This window comes from Mus caroli, unplaced genomic scaffold, assembly GCF_978045245.1.
Source record: "Mus caroli unplaced genomic scaffold, Mus_caroli_1 scaffold_12, whole genome shotgun sequence".
NCBI classification, from domain to species: Eukaryota; Metazoa; Chordata; class Mammalia; order Rodentia; family Muridae; genus Mus; species Mus caroli.
In genome coordinates this window covers 50,670,574-50,695,657 of record NW_028227267.1, presented here as the reverse complement: position 1 = coordinate 50,695,657, position 25,084 = coordinate 50,670,574, and the positions used below count along the sequence as shown (strand labels likewise).

General features: G+C 47.2%; 1 protein-coding gene and 1 pseudogene across 2 annotated transcripts; one reads left to right on the top strand and one right to left on the bottom strand.

Annotated features, from left to right (window-relative positions):
* Positions 1-388: 388 nt before the first annotated feature.
* Positions 389-23,014, top strand: CUNH14orf93 (chromosome unknown C14orf93 homolog). Of its 2 annotated transcripts, none has more exons than XM_029468678.2 (7): positions 389-457; positions 11,026-11,863; positions 15,369-15,689; positions 20,945-21,006; positions 21,188-21,291; positions 21,887-21,999; positions 22,276-23,014. In XM_029468678.2, the coding sequence occupies exons 2-7, from the start codon at positions 11,261-11,263 to the stop codon at positions 22,699-22,701; spliced, it is 1,629 nt and encodes a 542-aa protein (XP_029324538.1). In that variant the 5' UTR covers positions 389-457; positions 11,026-11,260; the 3' UTR covers positions 22,702-23,014. The 2 variants fall into 2 exon arrangements, with proteins under 2 accessions (XP_029324538.1, XP_021037714.1); XM_021182055.2 differs by having other exon boundaries at positions 397-504.
* On the bottom strand, positions 4,875-5,186 carry LOC110308952 (small nuclear ribonucleoprotein F pseudogene; annotated as a pseudogene).
* Positions 23,015-25,084: the final 2,070 nt, after the last annotated feature.

Genomic DNA, 25,084 nt, shown 5'->3' with positions numbered 1-25,084 from the left:
CAGAGACACTGGCCTGGGAAGCCAAGGGTTGGAGGGCCTTGCCCCCCAATCCTGACGCTCAATCCCAGCCTAAGAGGTCCCAAGTTCGCTAGTTCTCCCAGTTTAGCAATGTCAGAGGGCGCTCACTCACAGAGGGTTGTTCTTCTGAGCCTGGCTTTAGGGGGGGAAACGAGACGGGAAAGATGAGCGGACAGCGAGGAGAACGAGAAGGGCAGTGGGCGCATCGGCCAGGTCCGGGAGCTCGCGGCCCTCGGGGGCCCCCCGGACGGACGCCTCGGGCGCGGCGCGTGTGCTTGCGGGCGGGGCGGGCGGCGGCCAATCCGGGCGGGCGGCCGGGAAGGGGCGGGGCTTGTGAGCTCCGGCTCCGCGAGTCCTCCTTTTTTGCACACACACGAATACAAAGAGCCATACGACCTTCGAGTATCCTTTTTCCATTTTTTTTTCTCCTTCATCTTGTGTGCGTTTTCCAAATTTTTAAAAATAGAGATCTGTGGCAGTGCTGGGGTGAGGAAACTGTTGCTAAGGGGAATTTGCTCTTTTCCCCATTTCTTTTCCTGTCTCTCTTTCTCTTTCTTTTTCCTGATCGAGGTTTAAAAATATACCAAGTTGAGAAGCCGTGTGCAACTGTTCCCAGACCAATTTACAGAGTTTTTTTTTTTTTCTTTTTGGATCACATTTTAAGAATTGGTAAATTTTGTGGTTGAAGGATTTAAATTTTAGTCGCTTGGGGAAGTATAGATTTGTTTTTAATCGGGTTAAAGCGATAATGTGAATTTCTACCACAGGCAACAGAGAGATTTGAGGTGCCCTCACAAAGCCTTTGGCATGTGTTTTAGACACACTCCCTCAGAACCAAAACCAAGTGCTGTGGATGTAGCAGCGAGTGTGCCAGGCCAATAGATTAAATATACTGGGTTATTTTAATTGGGACACTCATTTCCCAGGAGAGAAGGGAAAGCCCTCTCACAGTGTCTTGCACACACAATTTCATGAGGACATTTGTGTGTATGTGCACTTAAAACATACCATTTCGTATGGATTCATCTTGTGGTTTATTCTTTGTATTTATGTAAAGTATGTGTATATGTGCTGTATCGGATTTTATTTTTAAAGTGTTTTCATTTGATTTTATGTGTGTAAAATAGACCTTAGGATGTTTTTTCCCCTCTGTGTTCCCAAATGTGATCAAAACAGGATTTCAAATGCAAAGTAAAGCGCAGAGGAAATCCTGCACTTAGCATACTTAAGAACTTTCATCCTATTGGAATTTACCTTCTTTTCTGCTTCTTTTTATATCAGATTAGTGAATAATTAAATAATTGCCCCAAAGCCTGCAGTCAGTGTGCTTGGCAAACGAAGGTGGGGGGGTAACTGGGTGTGTAGTCCAGAGCCTCTTAGTGACTTTTAAAATGCTTTTGGTTTTTTATTAGTTTTCCTTCCTAAATGTGCAACTGTGTATATTTTAGCCTTTATGAGTGGTTTGGGGGGGAGGTACCAGAAGGGAATTTCCTGGCATTTTGACAAAATGATCTTTTATTGGTTGGGATTTGTTTGGAAAACTCCACATCTGGGAAAGTGTGTGAGACAATATTCTAGTCCAGTTACTGAACGGGGGTGGGGTGGGGAGTCGGGGGTGGGGTACTTGGGGTAAGAGCAAGAGGAGGCAAACACAAAACCCAGGAGGGATAAGAAATACAATGTGATTGTTATTTTGCTTTCTGTGAATGCAAAGTTTCCCCCATATCGTCACATTTTTGGAAAAGTGTGTGTGCACTGAAGGACTGTTGCCTGGGGCAGAGGCCCCCCTTCCCTTGGGAGTTCTGTGCTGAGACAGGCTTATTAGGAGTTAGGCAGGATTTACCCGAATCCAGTCTGTGTTTAAAGACTGAGTGAAAACATTATAGTATATGTGGATAGCGATCAGGGTCGGCTACAATGTTGTAACCGGGAGATTAAAGTGCATGTTTTCACTACAACCAAACCTCAGTGCTTCTTAGTTCAGTGTTGTGTAGAGACAGCATTTAAAGCCACCTAAACAACACCTGCAGTATAATTTATACTAATAAGGAGAATGCCCTGGCTCAGGTTGACTAGACTTCTTATGTTCAGTAAGTGACTTTTTATTTCCCAACAATACAAACCAGATTGGGGCACAATGAATACTGGTCCCAGGGTGGACCTTCCGCAAGTTTAGACAATGCATATCTTTGAAATGTAGTTATTTTCTAAGGACCTTAGTGACCCCAGGAGTGATGGTAAGTTTTGTTATCCTTTTGAGGGCTCAGGCACCACAGTAGGCATCACATGTTAACTAGCATGATTTCTAAGTCCTAAGACAATGGTTGCCAGCTAGTTTAGCTTAGACTACGTGTCGCGATCTAGGCTCATCGCCAAGGTCGGGTTTTTTGTTGTTGTTGTTTTTTTGTTTTGTTTTTTTGTGAGAGAGGAATCCATCCCATGGATTGGCTTGGTTGGTTTGACAGTTTTACCAAAGAAGAGCAAATCTATAATACTGAGTGGATTTTGCTGAGAATCCAAAAGTAAATAATGCAAACCGAATTAAGGAGGAACTGCTACTTGGCAACTAGAACCCGAAAGCTCGGTAACTGAGGGAGGCAGGGACCCCAAAATCAGCCCATCCAAACAAATTTGCAGCCTCTGAACTTACAGTCGTGTACACACAACTGTAGAGCACCAAGGCACAAAGGCGAGTAAACAGTAAACCAAAATGGCGCCCGGCGTCCTTGAAAAAGCCTCTCTTGGTCGTGTCCCTCCCTGAGGAGGCCCCTCCCTTCCCTCCGCCTCGTTGAGTGACTGGGAGCGCACGCCAATAGCGTCCCTGGCCCTGTATCCCTTTTGGTTCAACCGCCTATCAGCGCGAGCCAGAGGGCAAGCGGGGCGGTGCCGCACCCCTTGCGCGCGCCGCCGGGTACACGGGCTCCGCGTTCTCGCGCGGCTGCGGCACACGGGTGCGGCAGTCTCGGAAACGAGGAGTTGGGGCCCCGAGTGGGCTCTAGAGGCTGCCATTGAGGTCCACTCGTGAGGACCCGGGGCCCTTCTTGCTCGATGGGACGCGGCCTCGAGGGCCCGCAGAGGCCAGCCTGCAGCTCCACTGCCTGTAGACCGAGCACCCATCTCACTGGGAATGCGATGCAATTGCAGGCGCCCATCTGAGTCACCTTAAAGTAATAATCAGCATTAACTGAAGGCGCTGTGTACATGTGATAAAAGCCCTGGGATTTAGTTTTACATGTTCCCGTGTCTTCACAAATGCAGTATATCAGGTATAGTCTAGGGTAACTGCAAACTTAATCTTGCCAAGTTAATTTTTAAAATTATACTGCCAAATAGACCTGAAAACCTGTTTCAAATAGAGCGTAGTGATGTACACCAGTAATTCTGGCTCTCCAAGGCTAATGCAGGAGGCTTGCCACGATTTTGAGGCCAGCCTGTTCTACATAGTTCGAGGTCTGGGAGGGCTGGAGAGTTTGCTCAGTAATAGAGGACCCTGGTTCAGTTCCCAGGTGGCTCATAGAACTCCAGTGACCCACGGGAACCACTTCTGACTTCCTTGGGCACCAGGCACTGCAACTGCTCACTTGCCTGTGGCGTACTAACATGCACTCAAGGAAATACCTTGATATTTCATATATATTACCATATATGAAAGAAAGAAATCTTCAAAAATTTTAAATTAAAAAAAAAAAAGAATTACATGCTGACAAAGGGAGGAGGGGAGAGGCACACACCCCCATTCCTGGGAGAGAAGAAAGGAAGGGCGAGTGTAAATTTCTGATTACAGGGAAGGCACTTGTTTACGAGCCCATTCTGCCCAGTGTCTGGGCAGTTCTGTTTTGTACCTGATAATGAGGCCTTAGATGTTCTGCAGATCGCTAGGTCACTGTTTTTGATTTTTGAGACAGTCTTTTGTTGTGTTGCCCTGGCGGTCCTGGAATTAGCCCTGTAGACCATGTTGGTCTTGGACTGGCAGAGATCCTGGGGCCTCTGCCTTCAGATTAAAAGCATTCACCATCAGTGCCCACCCTAGACTGGTCCACTCTTAAAATACAGGGAAAGCAGATTTTATGGTAACTGCTCACTTGCTGTTGTGTGATAACTCCTTTCTGATAGAAATAGGTTTTAAGAAGACTTTCTAACAAGTGAGTCATTTTGTACCTTGAAATGGAGGAAACAGGGCTGACTGAGTGGGAGCTGTAAGGGACTATTTCCTTTTTCTTTCCAGGGAAGATAGGAATTGCCTATCACAGGAAAGAAAGTCCATTTCTATCCTGACCCTAAAGAGTCAAAGGCCCATTGTGAGCACATATATCTGAAGAATAATACCCATCACATCCACCTGTTAAACTATAAGAAAACTTATTTTTCATACTTTGGAGGTAAACTCAGCCATGTAGAAAATTCACTCAGAATGCTTGAAAGCAAGCAAAGAGACAGCCAAGAATATGATGTATTTAGTCTTGAAGGAAAAAAAGAAGAAGTGTGACTTGGGAGGAAGGGGTAGTTGAGATTACAGATGGCCTCCCTGAACGGTTCTGTTTAAAGATGAAGCTTTCTTCTTTTGTGCGTTTGGCTTTGGCGTTGGTGGTTGGTGGTGGTGTGTTTGGGTGTGTGTCATTTTTCATTCTGTCTGGACTTCACCTTACTGTGTAATGGAGGATGACTTTTGAATTTCTGATTCTTTTGCCTCCACCCCTAGGTTCTGGGGTAACTGGGGGCTAATACCATGAGGCTCTTTTTTTTTTTTTTGAAAAAAAAAAGAAGCCCAAATCTTTATTGTATAGAAATACATACATACATATATATATATATATATATATATATATATATATATATATATATATAAAATCCACGATGCTATTCTCTCATTTCCCCATCTTCCTCCTCTTCTTCAACGCCTCTGATGTAGAGGACATTATTACACCTTATTAGAACTTCACCCAGATGTCCAGACAGCACCCCATCTATGTATTCTTCTGTATTTGCAAGCTGCATGTTCATGTAGCCATCCACGGAGACCAGGTAGCCCTTGTACTCCATGCCCCACTTCAGTTTCACCATCACTGGCTTCCCTGTCAGTCCATTGAGGAAAGGCTTGGGGTTGAGGGGTAGACTCATCACGACCACCGGCGAGCGCTGCACCCCGCTAGCTGCCGACTCCACCGCTGCCTGCCCCTGACCTGAGCGGCTGCCGCTACACCCAAGCGACCCGCGCTAAGAGAAAATCACCATGAGGCTCTTATGTAGTGCTGGAGATTGGGCCCAGGGATCTTAGACAAGTACTGTAGTAACTGAGCCATAGGACCAGCCCCATCCACTGCATTTTGGTTTGGTTTGGTATTTCTTTCTTTCTTTGTGTTGGAGTTTTGCTATGTACTTCAGTCCAGCCTCAAACAGCTAACGCTGTTCTCCAACCAATAGCGGTTGCACTGCTTCAAACTCTGGAGTGCTGGGATTACAGGTGTGAGTTCCTACACCTCGCTGAAAAATACAGTTTCCAAATTAATTTCACATGTATTAAAATTAGACTATCAGGTATGGGGGCAAATGCTTGTAATCTCAATGTTGGAAGAATGGAGGAAGGAAGATCAGATATTCAAGTCAGTACTAAGTCACATAGCAAGTTCAGTTCAAAGCCAGCCTAGGCTTCATGACATCTTATTTCATAAAAGAACAAAACACATAAGATCAGACAATAGTGAAATTACTCCTAAATGTGTTTAGTAAGCCTCATTTTGACGTTTGTCATTCATGTTGTTGACTGTTCACTAGATTGGGGGTTTTGTTGGTTGGATGGTCATAAGATTTCTCACTGTGACTGCACTTAGTGGTGCACAACTTTAATTACAGCACACTAGAGGCATAGGCGAATCTCTGTGCGTTCAAGGCTAGCCTGGTCTAAATAGCTAGAGCTTTGTAGCCAGAGTTCCAGGATAGCCAGGGCTACATAAGAGAGACCCTGTCTGCACCCCCTCCTAAAAAAGAAATTCAAGTTGGGCATGATGACAATAGGTCATTGATCCCAGTAGAGGTAGAGGCAGCAGATCTCCATGACTTCAAGGCCAGCCTAGTCTATATATCTACACAAATATCTATATATCTATATTTATATCTGTCGATATCTATCTCTCTATATATATGGGGGAGGGGGAGAAGGAGACTTAAGAACAACCCCAACAAACAAACAAAAAAACCTACATTAGCCGGGCGTGGTGGTGCACGCTTTTAATCCCAGCACTTGGGAGGCAGAGGCAGGCGGATTTCTGAGTTTGAGGCTAGCCTGGTCTACAGAGTGAGTTCCAGGACAGCCAGGGCTATACAGAGAAACCCTGTCTCGAAAAAACAAAAAACAAAAACAAACAAAGAACAACCCCGAAACAAGCAAATTAGAGTCAGGGTTGGTGTTCATTGTGGGCCTACAAACTTAGTAATAATTATAATAAATAATAATCCAGCTGCTATTTGTGGAGCACTGAGCTGGTGTCAGTATTTTATAGTTCTCTATTGACGGACAATCTTTTTAAAACTTCTTATTTTTATGTGTGCGTGTACGTGTGTGCACGCGTGTGTTGGAAGCCAGAAGAGAGCACTGGAACCCTTGGAGCTGAAGTTAGTTGTGAACTGCCTGACCGGGTGCTGGGATGTGAACTTAGGTCCTCTGGAAGAGAGCAAGTGCTTCACCTCTGAGCCACCTCTTCAGTCACCGTAATAGATAATCTGTATACAAATAAAGCAGGCAGAGATGAGAAAACCGGGACTTGGAGCTTTTCAGTTAGTTTGGTGGAGCACACGTGCTGTGTCACCACTGGGGAGACTACAGCAGGACCATAGAGTGGGTCTGAAATTAGCCTGGGAGTGCAGAGTGAGACGCTGACTTCAAAACACCCCTCTTAAACAACACCACACAAATTCAGACATGCTGCTGTATGCCTATAACCCTAGCCTCGAGGAGGCTGAGGCAGGAGAATTGCTGTAAGTAAAAGGTTAAGTGGTAAGTACCAGGCTAGCCAGCCAGGGCTTTGCAGTAAGACCGAGAACCTCTCAAAACAAACACAAACCCTATTCCTTTTTTTTTCTCACAAGATCCATGTTTAACATCTTTGCATCATGTTGGCTTTAAAAAAAAAAATCTCCTAGGGCCTGGTGGCACACGCCTTTGATCCCAGCACTCTGGAGGCAGAGGCAGGGGGATTTCTATGAGTTCAAGCAAGGCCAGTCAGGTCTACAAAAGGAATTCCAACTTCCAGAACAGCCAGTGCTCTTACACAGAGAAACCCTGTCTCCAAAAAACAAAACAAAACAACAACAAAACCAAACAAACCCCTCAGGAGTGGAGAGACAGCGGACTGAGGGAGACTCGCTGTGTAGCCATGAGAACCTGATTTCAGCCTAGAGCACCCTTGTAACAAGCAGGCTGAGCCTCTAACACCGACGCTATAGAGAGCAGAGGTGGCAGAGACGGGAAGATTGCCGTTAATTGCTATCTGACATCCTAGCTGGAAAAAACCTGAGAGTGCTAGTTTCAGGGAGAGACTCTGCCTCAAAAATACATACATACATACATACATACATACATACATACATACATACAAGATGGAGAATGTTGGAGGCGGGCTGACCGGCTTCCTCTGGTCCCTAGAACACCCACAATAAACCACACTCATGAATGCACACCCAGTATAGATCCTAAAAGAGAATGCGTTGTGTAAATGATCCATCCACAAGTTGCTGTGGATTTGCCTTTTGGTTTCCTTTGACCTTGAGCTTCGATTTGATTTAACCTTTAGTTTCAACTTCAGCTGGGCTTCCAGTGACTCTAATGGCAGGGAAGCTGCAAATGGATTTAGATGTACTATTTATGTATATGGATGTTTTGTCAGCATGCATGTCCGCACACCAGAAGAGGCCATTGCATCCCTTGGGAGGACAGTTATAGACAGTTGTGAGTGTCATGTGAGTGTTGGGAATTGACCTTAGGACCTCTGGAGCAGCCGCCCATGCTCTTAACTCATATGCAATCTTTCTAGCCCCTGAAGTTTTTATAGTGAATATGTAGTCAAGGAAAGCTACTTTTTCAATATAAAGGGAGAAAGAGCAAACTTAAAACTTTTTAATTATTATTTTGTTTGTTTAAGACAGGGTCTCACTACATAGCCCCGGATGTCCTGAAACTAACTCACTATATAGGCCAGGCTGGCCTAGAACTCACAGAGATCTGCCTGCTTCACCACATCTGGCCTAGACATGGCCTATTTAGTAACTAAATATAATTAAAATGCACTGTCAGTCTGTGTTTTAGTATCTCAGAGGCACTGTCAGCATAGTTCTTGTTTTTTTTTTTAATTAATTAATTTATTTATTATATGTAATTACACTGTAGCTGTCTTCAGACACACCAGAAGAGGGAGTCAGATCTCATTACGGATGGTTGTGAGCCACCATGTGGTTGCTGGGATTTGAACTCTGGACCTTCAGAAGAGCAGTCGGGTGCTCTTACCCACTGAGCCATCTCACCAGCCCTAGTTCTTGTTTCTTTTTTTTTCAAAGATGTATTTATTTATTTATTATATGTAAGTACACTGTAGCTGTCCTCAGACACTCCAGAAGAGGGCGCCAGATCTCGTTACGGGTGGTTGTGAGCCACCATGTGGTTGCTAGGATTTGAACTCTGGACCTTCGGAAGAGCAGTCGGGTGCTCTTACCCACTGAGCCATCTCGCCAGCCCAGTTCTTGTTTCTTAAGTGGCACTTGCTGCCTGACCTATAATCCCAGGACTCAAAGGCTAGGATGAGCTGATGAATTCAGGACATCCATGGCTCCATAGCAAGACCCAGTCTTAGAAACAAAAGCGTGCTGTGGCAGTGGCTCGCTGGTTAAAACACTTGCTGTTCTTGCAGAGGACCCAGGCTTGATTTCTAGCACCCACAGGGAGGCTCACCACCTTCTGTAACTCCAGGTCCAGACACTCCCAAGACACAGACCTACATGCAGGCAAAACACCCATACGCACAGAAGAAAATAATAAGAAGGAAAATTAGAACTAATAAACTTAAAGTGAGCAGGCTGATTAAAAAAGAACCAAAATTCAATATATAGCAAATTCATTTAAATTATGATGTTATGGTAAATTACAGTGTAAAATGGAAATGTATTTGTCAGGGAATTGTAAATACACTTAAGATTTTGTCATTTACAGAGCTTCAGGCTGAAACATTCTTTTCCTGTAATCAAACATCATTTAGAAAATACCAATATTTAAGTTCCTTGGTGCGTTCTCAGTGACTCGGTACCTCCTAGCCCCCAGCCCTCCGCTCCTGTAGTAGTTTAGGTACTTAAATAGGGTATTCCAGAGAGAGGCAGTGTGGTTTACTGCTGCCATCCCTGTTCCTCTCTGTTGTCCTTGGCTATCTAGACTAGATATTCCTGTCGGACACCACAGGATCTTCCTTTAAGGATCCCAAGAAATGGAGATGAGGGATGGCAGAAGTGACTTTAGGGGTTGCTGAATGGTGAACTCAAGACATCTGGCTCCCTTTGCCAGGGGCTTGAGACCCAGCAATGTCGTTCTGCGAGTGCTCCAGGACAGCCCAGCCCCAGTTCCTTGACCTAGACAGAAGTTCACTTCCCTATCCCACCCCTCAGCATTGAAGATGCAGTACTGTGAGGTTGACTGGAGGTGGCGCCATTTTCATGTGATCCCAACACACTCAGGAGACTGAGGCAGGAGGATTGGCTTCCTGATGAGTACAGGCTAACCAGGACCACATAGCAAGACGGAAACAGACCAGCATTGGGGTTCTGCCTATAATCTCAGTTCAGGAGGCAGAGGCAGGTAGATCTCTATAAGACTGAGGCCAGCCTGGTCTATTGTAGTGAGACCTTATCTCAAACTACTAATAAATAAACAGGGTAGGAGCATGGTGGCAAATGGCTATAGTCCCAGCGTGTGGGAGGTGGAGACAGGAGTTATCCTATGTTTAAGGTCAGCTTCTGCTACTCTGATGTTTTGTTTGTTTGTTTGTTTGTTTGTTTCGAGGCAGGGTTTCTCTGTGTAGTCTTGGCTGCCCTGGAACTCACTCAGTAGACCAGGCTGGTCTTGAACCTAGATTCCAGTAGGAATCAAGGGCTAGATTCCAGCAGGTCTGGCTGGAATTTAGACACCCCCCTCCCCTTTAGTACATACCTTTGATTCCTAACGATGAAGGTAAGGTTAGTTCGTAGAAGAAAGTGACGTCTAACTGAGGGGCAGGCCACGTCAAATCAGAGAAAGATTTGACAAGATGAGTCAGAACTAGGGTATGTCCAACTCTCGTGGGAAGAGCACAGGAAAGAGGCTGTTTAAGAAAAAAGAGAGAAAAGGTATGTGGTGTGATGAGGTCGGGCAGAGCAGTGGGGTCAGAAGCTGTGAGAAACTGGGTAATTAGTCAGCCTGGGAGATTAGAGTGTACAGAGGCCAGAAGCTTGCAGCCTAGGCCCAGGGATAATTAGAACAGAGAAGGAAACACTCTGGGCCCAGACCAAGCTGTGTATCCGCACCGCTTGGGTACGACTCTCTTCTCATCACTTCATCAGAGGAAACACAAGGGACATTTACAGGTATCTGCTTAAATATATTATGCGGCGGAATAGCAATAACCAGGTTCTGCTCTCTTCTTTGACCATAACAAAAAGGCATACAGGTTTCCTGCACTTCTCTTCTCTGGCCCTGGCTACTATTTGTTTCCTAGCGTTGTGTTGATGAGACCACTCATATGAAGTGCTCTGAGCATTCTAAAGAACGGCGTCAATTAGTAAGATGCAATATTGTTATTAGAGAAATGACGGGGACCAGAGAGAAAGGAGGAAATAGACCTTCGTTTTTCTAATCTTTTCATCTTTCCTGGTGTCCCTTTTCCCTGGGCTGCAGTGGGCTTTGGGAGTGTCCTTGCTTGATCGCAAGGAGAGTGCCTTGAATCCCCTCCCACTACACACCAGGAAGACCTTTGGTTTTGTTTTTCACTCTTTCAGCGAAGGCCGTGGGACACCATTGTGCTGAGTGCTTAGGGAGCACAGGACCTGCTAATGGAAAGCTGAGGAGAAGCAACCATGTACCTGCTAGCCCACTCCTCCACAGAACCCACAGCCCGGAGCCCCAGCTCTTCTGACCACCTTCTATGAAGCGCTTCCCTGGCGAAGGCCAGTTACTTGGAGCACTTGTGAAGGGACCTATTAGAGTGTACACAGCTACCTGCGGCTATCAACTATGTCCTTCAGTGCCACCATTCTTTTCTCCCCTCCCAGTGGCAGTGAAGCCAGATGCTGCTGCTGTGCTTGTAAGAGCGAGACTAGCCAGGGCAGCACGGGTTCTCAGGGCGGGAATCCTCCCGCCAGTACCCCCATCACAGTGACTGGACATGGCCTGGCGGTCCAAAGCTCTGAACAGCTCCTGCATATTATCTACCAGCGGGTGGACAAGGCAGTGGGTCTGGCTGAGGCCGCTCTGGGGCTTGCGCGGGCCAACAATGAGTTGTTAAAACAGCTCCAGGAAGAAGTGGGTGAGCTACGGCAGGGGAAAGTGTGCACCGCTGATGAAGATGGGGAGAGCCGGGCCCGCAGCCCACCACCCGAAGAGCCTGGAGTGCTCAAGGGAAGTCCAGGAGAAACCTGCAACACTCTGCCTGCCATGGAGGAAGAGTGTGATAGCGTGGGCAGTGGCGTGCAGGTGGTGATCGAGGAGCTGCGGCAGCTGGGGGCTGCCTCCACCGTGGGGCAAGGGCCCTTGGGCTTCTTCGCAGCCCCCCAGAGAGATGCGCGCCTTCCAGGATGCACTCTGGCTGCGGTAGAGGGAGCCCCGCTGCTCAACCCGGTGAGTAACACCCAGTGTAGTTGGTCTACCCGAGCTGCTGGGGATGCAGATCATATGCCTCTTTCTCTCTCCCTCTTTAAACCATTCTTTTATTTGTATCTGTGGTAAGACAGAAGTGCATCAAATTTCCTCCATTTTCAGGGGTAGCCAGCACTCGTTTCCACCCTGAGCCTTTTTGCAGGAGGTCATTTTTGGTGCGTGTGCTTCCCGCTTTCTCAGCAGCTCTGCCTGGTATCTCCCCCCCCCCCCCCCCCCCCGCAGCTGTCTCGGCTGTTCCACCAACTCCCGACTTTCCTGGCGAGAATGCCTGCCATGCACAGACAGCTCATTCATATTTTATCACGGCCTTTGCTTGCCAAAAAGGGCTTCAGTACAGAGATGAAAGTGTGGAGGGGAAGAGAGACAAAGGTGGAGAGAGGGAAAAGACAAGGATGCTAGACTGCAGGTGCAGGGAAGATGTGGAAATGAGCGAGCGGTCTGGGGAAGGAGCCGAGAAGAAAGGTGGATCTATGAAGAGGAGGTTTTTTTATTTGGTGGTGATGATTGACAGGACCTCACTCTCTTGCCCAAGCTGGCCTGGAACTCAGTACCCCTGCTGGCCTCAAACTTGCAGCAATCCTTCCACTTCAGACTCCCAAGTGCTGACATTTCAGGCATAAACCACCATATCTGGTTTCAAGAGACTCTATTTGGAAAAAGATAAAGTGGAGGGCAGGGGGTTGAGGGAAAGAAATAAAAATGTGAGCATTGTACCGAGCGTGGTGGCTCTTGCCTTTAATTGCTTTTGAAGACTTAGTTTTAATTTTTAACTACGTGTCTGTGGGGGATGGGAGGCATGTGCACATGGGTGCAGTTGCAGGGGGAGGCCAGGAGAGGGAGTCAAGATCTCCTAGAGCTATAATTAATAGGCTGCTATCAGCCCTTTGATGGGGGTGTTGAGATGCAAACTCGGGTCCTCTGGAAGAACAGTGTATACTCCTAACCACTAAGCCATCTCTCCAGCCTCCTTCAATCTCCTCCCCCTTTTATTCTCTCCTTTCTTTCTTTCTTTCTTTCTTTCTTTCTTTCTTTCTTTCTTCCTTCCTTCCTTCCTTCCTTCCTTCCTTCCTTTCTTTCTTTCTTTCTTTCTTTTTTTGACCAGGGTTTCTCTGTAATCCTGGCTGTTCCTGAACTCTTTGTAGATCAGGCTGGCTTTGAACTCACCAGAGTTCTGCCTCCTGAGCACTGGAATTAAAGGCATGCGTCACCACCACCCAGCCAATTACTTGCTTTTAATACCAGCACCCAGGAGGCAGAGGCAGATAAATCTCTGTGAACTGAAGGGCATCATGGTGTACATGGTGAGTTCTAGGCCAGCCAGGACCATGTACTGATATTCTGTCTCAAAAAGGGGGGGGGGGACAACGGACATAGAGGGCGTCACAGGAGGATCGTCATGACTTTGAGGCCAGCCTGGGCTTCAGCATAGGAAGTTCCAGGCCTGTCTGAACTAAATATAGAAATCCTATCTAAAACGGGGAAGGGAGAGACTAGAATGACGGCTCAGTGGTTAAGAGTGCTTACAGCTTTTCCAAAGGATCTGAGTACAGTTCCCAGCTCCTGTGTTGGATGGCTCCTAACACTAGCTGCAAAGGGATCTGTCTGATGCCTCTGGCCTCCTGGGAGCTATCCTCACATGTTCATACTCACACACACGCGCGCACACACACACACACACACATACATGTAATTTAAAAGGATAAAGAGTACCTCAGAGAGCAGAGGAGGAGGGGGAAGCAAGCATATTCTAGGCAGGAAAAGACATAGACATACATTGTGCTATTTCAGTTTTTCACTGCTCAAGGGTCATATGAAGAAGAAAAGCCTGGCCAAATAGAATCAGAACCACAGAAAGGCACGCAGGGAAGAGAAGGAGATGGAAGGATGACAGAGATCACAGAGACAGCGAGTAACAGATGTGCTGCCCTCAATGGCCGCAGAAAGGTTTTCAGCTCTCCCCTTCCCTCCGTCTGCCGGCTCTCTTCCCTCCTGACCCCAGCTAGGTCACCATCCCCGGTAAACGGTAAAGATCACAGCACATGGGGTGAATGAAAGTGTGGGAACTCCCAGCCCATCTGCTGAACGTGAGGAAGGTGAGCATCTAGCCCTATCCCCTCCGTGCTAGCCTATCACCAACCACAATTGGCTGTTGCTGTCCTAAAGGCTTCCATGTGTAGTCCTGGTTACTGTTCTCAGCCTCTCTGCCTGGCCCGAGCGGCTGGAGACAGTGGAGACCCAGGCCAGGTGGTGCCCGCCGCACTAGGCTTCTTTCAGTCAGGGGAGGAAGGCTTCCAGGCTGACAGGATGGAATTAGCTTTCAGATTTCACAGCACAGAAAGCAAGCAGCTCACAGGTCTATACATCTCAGCCGCCTCCTCCGCTTCTTTCTGTATGTGTGTGGTTCCCCCCCCCCCAGTTTCACCGTTTTGTTTTCTTGGCTGCAAAAATCCACACTCCCTTCCTTCCTTCCTTCCCCCTCCCGCTCCCTCCTTCTCTGCCCTGCATGCCCTTGACTGCACAGTCAGCTGGGTGTTAGGGCTGTGACTGTGGGCTGTGGTCCAGCCCAGATTGGCCCTGCCAGGGGACTAGAAGGCAGGTGAGGTATCTGTTGTGTGTGTGGTAGCCTCTCCATGGGTTCATTGCCTCTCCCTGCTTTGATCTGCCTTTCCTCTCTTTCCCCTTGTTACCGTTGTTGCTGTTTGCTTGTCTTGTTTCCTGTGCTGCTTGGTCTCGCTTGTTATCAATTCCTCCCCTGCTTCCTTCCTGACAAAGGCTAATCTAGACACATTTCTTGTTTTGACTGGTTTGTTGTTGTTGTTGTTTTGTTTTCTGAGACAGGATTTCTCTGTGTAACAGCCCTAGCTGTTCTGGAACTCACTCTATAGATCATGCTGTCCTGGAACTCACAGAGGTCCCCCTGCCTCAGCCTCCCGAGCACCACCCCCACTTGGTGACACATATACTCAAGAATATACCATAAGTAACTGTTCACGTACACGGTCAAAGCATGCCCAGTTCATGTAAGATGTTCTGTGATTAAAAACCCAACACTCCAGATCATGTTCTCAGAAGAATAGTTTCCCCAGAGCTGGAGAGACGGCTCAGTGGCCAAGAGCACTGGCTGCTCTTCCAGAGGACCCAGGTTCAATTCCTTAGCAACCACTTGGTGACACACAGCCATCTGTAACCCCAGTTCTAGGGGATCTGACACCATCTTCTGGCTTCTACAAGCATTGGATGCATGTGGTCCACACACATACATCAGACAAAATACTCGTACACCTATGAGAAAGAAAAAAAGAATGATCTGCCTGATGTTCCCGTAGACTCTACAAAACAAACCACTGACACGGAAGTCTGCTGTCCTGCCTCCACCTCTTGCTTTTTTCACTGTTCTTGGCCAAGAATGGTGGTGAACCAGGTCCTCTTCTGCCTAGCTGGTAACAGACTGTTCTTATGTCCTTAGATGGCAGACGACTATGTGGCCTCTGAGGGTTCAATACAACGAGTGCTGGTCCCCGCTTACGCCAAACAGCTTTCGCCAGCCACACAATTGGCTATCCAGAGGGCATCCTCAGAGACAGGACCAGAAAGTGGAACCAAGCTGCCCACAACGCGCCCTGAGGGCGTGCTCGGATCTGCAGCTCTGGACAGTGCCTTGGATGAATCAGGCGCCGCCGGAGGTACTGGGGAATTGAGCCGCTCTCTTGGATTTATTGGCTCCCCATGCAGGATCCGAGGGACTGGCCAGAAAAACTCCAGGCGTAAGCGAGATCTGGTGCTCTCCGTAAGTGAACTCAGTTTCAATCTTTTTTTTTTTCCTTCAGTTTGAGGAGAGGAAATAAAGAGTGGGTTGACTTTAAGCCTCCAGATAGAATGAATAGTGTCCTAAATCCTACAGGAATGGGAAGGATAAAGAGAGGCCTTACTGCATAACCTGGGGCACTGGCAAGGCCTTTCCATTGCCTTGTCTTCCAGGCTTGTCTAGGTAGAATGGTGTCCTTCTTCTAGAGAGAGGAAAATTGTATCTCAAAACCCTGATGGAAGATTATTAGGGTTAAGCACGCTGACCACCAAAGGGTGATGTTTTGGCCAGTGTTCAGGCTAAGTATCTAGGAGCGTCTTGAGTGTCTAGGAAAGCTAGATTGTCACGAAAGTAGTCTCAAGTCTCAAGTGCAGACTGCCCCGTCAGTCCAAGCTCTGGAGAACCCACTCACCCTGAGAGCTCACAGCAGGACTGGCTAGCAAGACTGCCTAACACTCTCTCGGAGAGGATGGGAGCTCAGGGGACACGCTGCTGATCTGGGAGCCCCAGCACAGCAGCCAGCTGGAACCTGAAGAACTTTGTAATGCAGTGATTCTCAGCCTGTAATGGAGTGATTCTCAGCCCTCCAGGGCCACGTGCAGTGACTAGCGAGTTTTCAGACTCTCGTCACTGGTGGGTGGGAAGAGGGGAGATGGTGCTTACTTCCAGTGAGTAGAGCCAGACACTCTACCGAGTGACCCAAGGTCTACATTCCAGCTCAGCGTGTCCATAGTGCAGAGCTTGAGAGATTTTCTTCTGGTTGAGTGTCGTCTCTTGGATCAACTCTGAGCTCAAGGGCTTTGTGAGGATTTGGGTTTTTTTTGTTTGTTTGCTTGTTTGTTTGAAACAGGGTCTCATGAAACTCCGAGTAGCCTCATTCCCTACCGAGCTGAGGCTGCCCTTGACCTCCTGGTCCTCTCGCTTGTGCCTCACAAGTGCTGGCTAAAATTATAAGCATATGCATATCGCCATACCCAGCTTCCTATGAATTCTGTTTACTTACGTATTTAGCAGCAGTTGGGGTTTATTAAATATAACAAGAGATAAGGGCTCGTTATAGAAGCTCTGGTTGGCTGTAACTTGTTATATAGATCAAGCTGGCTTCAAACTCACAGAGATACTCCTGCCTTTGCCTTCTGAATTCTGGGATAAAGGGCATGTGCCAGCATTACTGGACTTTCATATAGATTTTAAATATTTTTATTTTTATTTTTTGGTTTTTTGAGACAGGGTTTCTCTGTATCACCCTGGCTGTCCTGGAACTCACTCTGTAGACCAGGCTGGCCTCGAACTCAGAAATCTGCCTGCCTCTGCCTCCCAAGTGCTGGGATCAAAGGCGTGCGCCACCACCGCCCGGCTTTAAATATTTTTAAATTGTATTTATTTGTGTGTGTATACCAGATGTGTTCTGGAGTCTTTAGTGGCCAGAAGGTGTTCTGTTCCCTGGAGCTAGAGTTACATGCAGTTGTGAGTATCTCAGTGTGAGTGAGAGCCATCAAATTTGGGTCCTCTGGAAGAGCAGCAAGGGCTCTTTTCTTTTTTTTTTTAAGATTTATTTTATTTATGAGTACACTGTAGCTGTCTTCAGACACAGCAGAAGAGGGCATCAGATCTCATTACAGATGGTTGTGAGCCACCATGTGGTTGCTGGAAATTGTTCTGGAAGAGCAGTCAGTGCTCTTTTAACTGCTGAGTCATCTCCAGCCCCTCTTAATGAATTTAAAAACTTTTTTCTTAAATTTGTGTGTGTGTACATGTGTGTGTTTGTGTGTGTACATGTGTGTGTTTGTGTGTGTGTGTATGTGTGAGTGTGTGTATGAGTGTTCTACATATGTTTATGTACCCCCAGAGGGCAAAACAGGATGTCAGATCCCTTGTAGCCAGTCTGAGGCAGTTGTGAGTCACCTGACATGGATGCTGGGAACTGAACTTGGGTCCTGTGGAAGATCAGTAAGCCCTTTAATTTAGATTTTAAGTACTAGTGTTAAGAGAAAGGAAGTTACTCAGGAGGGAAAAATAAATAAAAACACTTGGAAAATATATGGAAAGCCAAGGTAGGAGAATATTGAGTCTGAGGCTAGCCTAGGCTACAAGGTAAGTTTTGATTGAAGCCAGCCCTGGCAATATAGCAAGACTATATCGAAAAAATAAAGGAAAAAAAAATATTGAGGAAGACTGTTGACTTGCAGGGAAAGAATGGTTGCAGGGCCTTACTTAGTGTGTGCCAGTGTTTAGTTCTGGAAAGAGCCCAAGAACTCCTCTCCAATCTGCTGGGACGCCTGTGGATTGCTGCAAGGGACCCTGTGGACAAAAGGACCGTCCACGGTGTTTAAGCCTTTGGAATGGTGCAGATGCCGGCCACCCTTGGGCAAGCGTATTTATTTTTAGCTCACTCGGGAGGTAGATGAGCCGGCAGCCTTTTCTGCTTTAACACTGTCTAGAGGATTTCCCTTTGCACTTCCAAGCTACTTGACTTGGGAGACAGGCAGTCGCTTTTCCTCTTCTGAAAACTCACACTTCTTACAAAACCCATTTGCCTACTCCTTTGTGATCCCTAACATTTGGACCTTAATTTCTAGATTTCTTGTTTTCTTTTGGTTCGGTTTTAATTTCTCAAGGGAAGGTCTCTGTGTAGCCCTGGATGTCCTAGAACTCACTTTGTAGACCAGGCTGGCCTCGAACTCGAATAGATCCTCCTGCTTCTCCCTCCAGAGTGCTAGAACTAAAGGTGTATATAGTTTTTTGTTCTTTTGTTTTTGTATCAGCCGCCCAAATGCTGAGATTGCAGTCTTGAGCCACCATACCTGACTTTTAAGTGGTAAAATAAAACTGTGTGGTATTTGGGGCTAAGACAGCACTTTGAAGAGTGGAGGCTGGAACCACTAAAAGCTGGAACAAACATTCCTATTTTGTATGATCACTTAATAGAGATGGGGGATAGGTTAGGAATTTCTAAATAGGGCGATATCCATTTGGGATTGTGTATCCACTGGCTGCAGGGGCTTGGGATGGAAATATAATTAGAAAAAAACAAAGCTAAATGTAACAGAAGTAAATACCTTGAATTAAAGCTCAAAATGTCAGCCTGGTGTGGTGGCACACGCCTTTAATCCCAGCACTCAGGAGGCAGAGGCAGGTGGATCCCTGAGTTCAAGGCCAGCCTGGTCTACAAAGTAAGATCTAGAACAGCCAGAGCTCTGTTACACAGAGAAACCCTGTCTCAAAAAAAAAAAAAAACCAAAACAACAACAAACAAAAAAGTAAGCTCACAGTTTCAGTTGCAGCATGAACCTACGACTTTGTGAGTGATGGGCTAAGAAAGGTAATGCCATCTTCAGACTTACTCGCAAGCACAGTGCTCCACTTCAGGAAGTGACGCTGTCTTTGACGAGATCCAGACGACAGACTCAGTTCTTGTGCTCCCTTGCAGGCAAGGCACAGTAACTTTAATTTTTTCAAATCCTATTTTTTAAGTTTTTTTTTTTTAAAGATAGATTTATTTATTTATTGTATGTGAGTACACTGTCTCTGTCTTCAGACACACCAGAAGAGGGCACCAGATCCCATTACAGATGGTTGTGAGTCACCATGTGGTTGCTGGGAATTGAACTCAGGACCTCTGGAAGAGCAGTGGTCCTAACCACTGAACCATCTCTCTAGCCCTCAAATCCTATTTTTAGTGATGGTTCTTAAACACTTTAACCTCCACTATAGCCCACCACCCACCAGAGGTAGTGCGAAAGAAAGGATATGGGGGAAGTGGACCTGTTTAGAAAGGTTCTTTGGGGCAACTCCCATCTGTGTTGTCTGGAAATCAGCAGTTCAGTTCACAGGTCAGCAGGCAGCGGCAGCTCAATCCACTTGCAAACATTTCACAAATACACCAGCAGTCCAGTCCGGTAGAGTCCGGATAGCAATAGTGGTGACAGGACCTAGCAGAGACAGCCAGGCTTCAGCCTCGGCTCCAGTCAGCAGGAGGGACCAACAGGAACACCAGAAGTTCTCACTGTGCCTCTCTCAGGGAAGTGAAGGTCAGCAAAAACTCAAGACCCACAAGTGTTGCACAGTTAGCTTGCCCCAGCACATGTGTCCAGTCTGCCTGAGTCCACAGAAGCTGCAAGAAACTGCAGCACACCACCAGAGGTTTTTTTTGGTATGTTTCTCTCTATGGAGTCCCGAGAAATGCAGCTCAACTTCACAACGTAAGGTGGACCAATACATACATGTTGTTAGCAAAGAATCTTTTATCACATGTCCTTCACATGCTTGCTTTAGCAGAGCATCCTCTTTCCTGTGTCTGCTTCAGTGAAACATTCCTTCACAAGTCTTTCTTAGCCTTTCACACCTGTGTCCACTTTAACGAAATGTTCCTTCACGTGTTTGCCCCAGCAAAACACCACCCAACTGACTTTCCAAAGAGGCTTTAAGTTTTCACTTCAATGCAGGCTATCACAGAGCCCACTCCTCATGAGGACTCTGTCTAGAAAGTCTGAGAATCACCAGGACGGAGGCTGTTTAGACCAGACAGAAGAAAAGGGAAATTCATGAAAGCTGTCTACAGACTCTCATGTCCCAGGCTGTCCTGAAACTTGCTCTGTAGACCAGGCTGGCCACTTGCCTCTCCGTGGCACTCAGAGGCCTCCTGAGTGCTGGGGTTAAAGGCCTGTTCCACCACACCGAAGTAGTGGGTCATCAATTAATAGATAGTATCGGAATACACCTATACCAAAGAAATATAGAAAGCTGGGCGTGGTAGCACCTCCCTGTAATCCCAGCACGTGGGTACTAAAGGCATGAAGGGTGGGAGGGGGGTTCAGGACCAGCCAGGCCACATAAGAAGTTTGCAGCCATCCTAGGCTACGTGAAAGTTTGGCTTAAAAAAGAAAAGCAAGCCGAGCGGTGGTGGCGCACGCCTTTAATCCCAGCACTTGGGAGGCAGAGGCAGGCGGATTTCTGAGTTCGAGGCCAGCCTGGTCTACAAAGTGAGTTCCAGGACAGCCAGGGCTATACAGAGAAACCCTGTCTCGAAAAACCAAAAAAAAAAAAAAGAAAAGCAAAACTGTAAATGCTAACTCAGATAGCTCTTTAGTTAAGGAAGGACATAGTAAAAGATGCCTAGGAAGCAGAAGTGACTCAGCCAGAGAACACACGCTCATGGAGACAATGCTTCTTCACCTTGGGACCAGAGGAATGTTTTCTTGTCTGTTCCTGACCTGACTCTCTCTCCCCTCCCCTAGAAACTGGTCCACAATGTGCATAACCACATCACCAACGACAAGAGATTCAATGGGTCGGAAAGGTACGGCCCCTTGAGGGGAAGGAGCTTGCGGGGCGCTCTGCTGAGAGGGAAGTGGGACAGGGGAGATGCTTGTATGCTGCCAAGGACTTTACTACAGAGCTAACTCACTCTAAGTGTGTCTGTTTCCTCTGGTGCTTCAAAAGTTGTCAGCCTCACTGTTTCTTCTCCTCCTCCGTGGCAGCATTAAGTCGTCTTGGAATATTTCAGTTGTGAAGTTCCTTCTGGAAAAGCTCAAGCAGGAGCTGATGGTGAGCCCCCACAATTATACAGACAAGGAGCTGAAGGGTAAGGACGCTGACTCCCCTCTGCTCTGGCTTCTGCTTGCCCCTTCTACTCCCTGTCCTTGGTTGGGAGGGAGGAAGCATGGGGATGATTTAGGTGGCATTATAATAATGCACTACAAGGGCCAGAGAGGGAGCTTAGCGGTTAAGAGCATTGACTGCTCTTCCAAAGGTCCTGAGTTCAAATCCCAGCAACCACATGGTGGCTCACAACCATCTATACTGGGATCTGATGCCCTCTTATGTAATTCAGGTGTACATGCAGATAGAGCATATATATGTGTATATATATATATATATGTATATATATATATGTTTTTTTTTTTAAATAGCTCATGACAACTCTGTATGTTACCTCATACCTGTGATTCCGAGGCTAGCGCCTCAGGCAAGAGGCTCTCTTCAAACCATAAGCCTTCTTTCCAAACCAGAAGCCAGCCCTTTTGACCCTGAATACTATGTCCTGGGGCCAAAAAAAATGACTCATGGGAAAGCCCAGGCTGCTGAGCGGTGGTTCTAACCGTCCACTCAGTGAGCACTGTACAGGCTGGGGACCCTTGTTCAAGAAGATTCTGTTTCTTGCTGTCTCCCTTCCCTAGGAGCCTGTGTGGCCTACTTCCTTACCAAGAGGCGAGAGTACCGCAATTCTCTCAACCCTTTCAAAGGCCTAAAGGAGAAAGAGGAGAAGAAACTTCGAAGTCGCCGATACCGGGTAAGTCTGTAGGCCTTCCTTTCAAGATCTGAAACCCTAGTTCCTAATGAGCTGTAATGAGAGGGATGGACCAAAGGGTACAGTATCTGAGAACAGGGTTGGCAGACTGGAGGTTAGACAGGCAGGTGGAGGGTGAGCCCACTCCAACCAGGACCTGACTTGAACCCTGGTCTCCTTCAGGCACAGAATTGTTTACGTTTCCTTTATCCCGACATAAACCGTTTCTACAAACCAATGGCCTAATTCTCCCAATCCCTGCCCTGGGTCCTACCTTAGCTTTTCGCCAATCGATCCAGTATCATGAGGCACTTCGGACCCGAGGACCAGCACCTGTGGAAGGACGTGACAGAAGAGCTGATGTCTGACGAGGAGGACAGTCTTAATGAGCCAGGTGTGTGGGTGGCCCGCTCGCCCCGATTCAGGGCCCAGCGCCTCACAGAGCTCTGCTACCACCTGGATGCTAACTCTAAGCACGGCACCAAAGCCAACCGCGTCTACGGGCCTCCCTCAGACAGACTGCCTTCTGTGGAGGCCCAACTCCTTCCTCCCGAGCTGTACAACCCCAATTTCCAAGAAGACGAAGGAGGGGGCAATGAGAAAGGACCTGTCTCCCCATCTTATGACCAGCCCCACAAGACATCCTGTCCTGACTTGAATTCGTTCATTGAAATCAAGGTGGAAAAGGATGAATACACTCTATAACAAGGCTAACTGGCTCCTCCCACTCTCCACATCCTGGAAAGGATGGCTCGGAATAACGAGGTGCCTCCTGCAGTCTACAAAAGAAAATCTACTTTTCTTAACATAGTTTCCACTTGAAGTGGAATAGCAGAACTTACATAGAAGGCAGGGGAGGTCTTTCTCCCTGTGAATGGCAGCCCAGAAAGTGTTTATTCCTAAGTATAAGCAGTGCCTCAGAGGAGCCTGGGATGCAAAGGAGGATGGGCCAAAGAAACGAGAGGCCTTGATCCATGTCCCCTCTCTGACTTGGTTTGCCCCTCACCCTCCCACCCCACCCCACCCTCCCACCCCACCCCACCCCACCCCACTGTACCCACAGCTCAGGAGAAACATTGCTGGTCTTGTGCTGCCCCGGAGGCTGAAGAGAGCAGTCCAGGGTCATACTGCCCCCTGGTGGGAAGTTTCAGTCATGGGCTTTCTAGTCTGAGCAGGGAATTATGGGCTTACGGCTATTTGGAATTAGGATGTAGATATGATAGTTATTGTTTGTTGGATTATATGAGAAAAGTTTATTATTTCCATATTACATGCGAGGGAATTAAAGCTTAAACATTTTTCCTGTTGTTGGGCTTAGTGACACACGCTTAGGATTCCAGCATTTCGGAGCTGAAACTGGAAGGCTGCTGTGGCTCCAAGGCCAACCGGAGCTATCTAGTGAGTTCCTGGGTAGCCTGGGCTATATGGTGAAATCCTGCCTCAAAAAACAAAAGCAAAACCAGTCAGGCATGGTGGCACAGGACTTTGATTCCAGCACTCAGGAGGTAGAGGCAGGTGGGTTTCTATGAATTCCAGGCCAACCCAGTCTACAAAGTGAGACCTTGTCTCAAAACAAACAACAATGGAAACAAACAGCACAAACAAACAAAACCACTCTTGTGTCTCACTGTCAGCTTCTCTTCCATTCTTTTTTTTTTTAAGATTTATTTATTTTTATTATATGTAAGTACACTGTAGCTGTCTTCAGACACTCCAGAAGAGGGAGTCAGATCTCATTACGGATGGTTGTGAGCCACCACGTGGTTGCTGGGATTTGAACTTCGGACCTTCGGAAGAGCAGTCCGGTGCTCTTACCCGCTGAGCCATCTCACCAGCCCTTCTCTTCCATTCTTATGATCAAGAACACACAGCTTTGCAGGCATCTCTTAGTCCTGCCAGCTAAGCTGTAGTCAGAGGAAGGTGTCTGTATATGCACACACAAACATTCCAAATGGATTATGAAGTAAAACGGCTCTAAACTCAGTTTGTCATTCAACAAACATTAAGACTGAGTGTGGTGGGCTTGTAATTCTGGCAATAGGGAGGCTGAGGCAGGAGGATCAGAAGTTTGAGGACACCCTGTCTCAGGGAAACCAAACCAAACCAAAACTAAACAAACAAACAAAAACCCAAACAATAGTGGGCCCATGAGACCCTGTCTGCAAACAGCAATCAACTGATTCCTTCTGTGCCATGCACTGTGTTGGGGGCTGTGCGCACAAAGTTGGTAAGCTGAGATCATCAGGTTTCATTGAACAGTCAGGAAGCATGGTGACAGCCTAGGCAAATGACCTGCGATAAGGGCGATCGTGGACAAGCGGCAGTTTACAGCTGGGGTCCCTAACATGCTTGTGTAGCTGGGTGTGGCCTATCAGAGACAGTGAGGTTTAAAGTAATACCTGGAAGAGGGGGGGAGGCATTATCCAGGAGAGGGTCAAAGGCCAGGAGGACGAGCCAAACAGACCAGGCACAGAAGTTCAGAGGCAAGAGTGAGTGCAGGCAAGGGTTGCTTCTTCTGCAGATGGTTAGAGGAGGACATGACGCCAAGGAAAGAGCCAGGAGACCATAAGTCACATAGCCATATACAGTCGTTGGCTGAGGGGCAGCAAGAAATTACAGAGAGGAATTAATTTGGTTTGGAAATGTGGGGGAGGGGTGTCTCCCGTAACCCAGGCTCACTCTTGAAATCACCATGTAACCAAGGATAACCTCCGGTCCCCAATCCTTGCTCTTCTTCCTCTCATGTCACCCTGCTGGTTTTACGTGGTGCTGGAAGTTAGACCCAGGGCCTCCAGCGCACTGGGCAAATATTTTACCAAATGAGCTACATCCACAGCCCTCACTGAAAAGTTTGAGATGACGAGATGATCATTTTTTTTTTTTTTTTTTTTTTTTTTGGTTTTTCGAGACAGGGTTTCTCTGTATAGCCTTGACTGTCCTGGAACTCACTCTGTAGACCAGGCTGGCCTCGAACTCAGAAATCCACCTGCCTCTGCCTCCCGAGTGCTGGGATTAAAGGCGTGCGCCACCACGCCCAGCTGAGATGATCATTTTTGTGTATGGTACAAATCTCTTGACCTCAGGATAG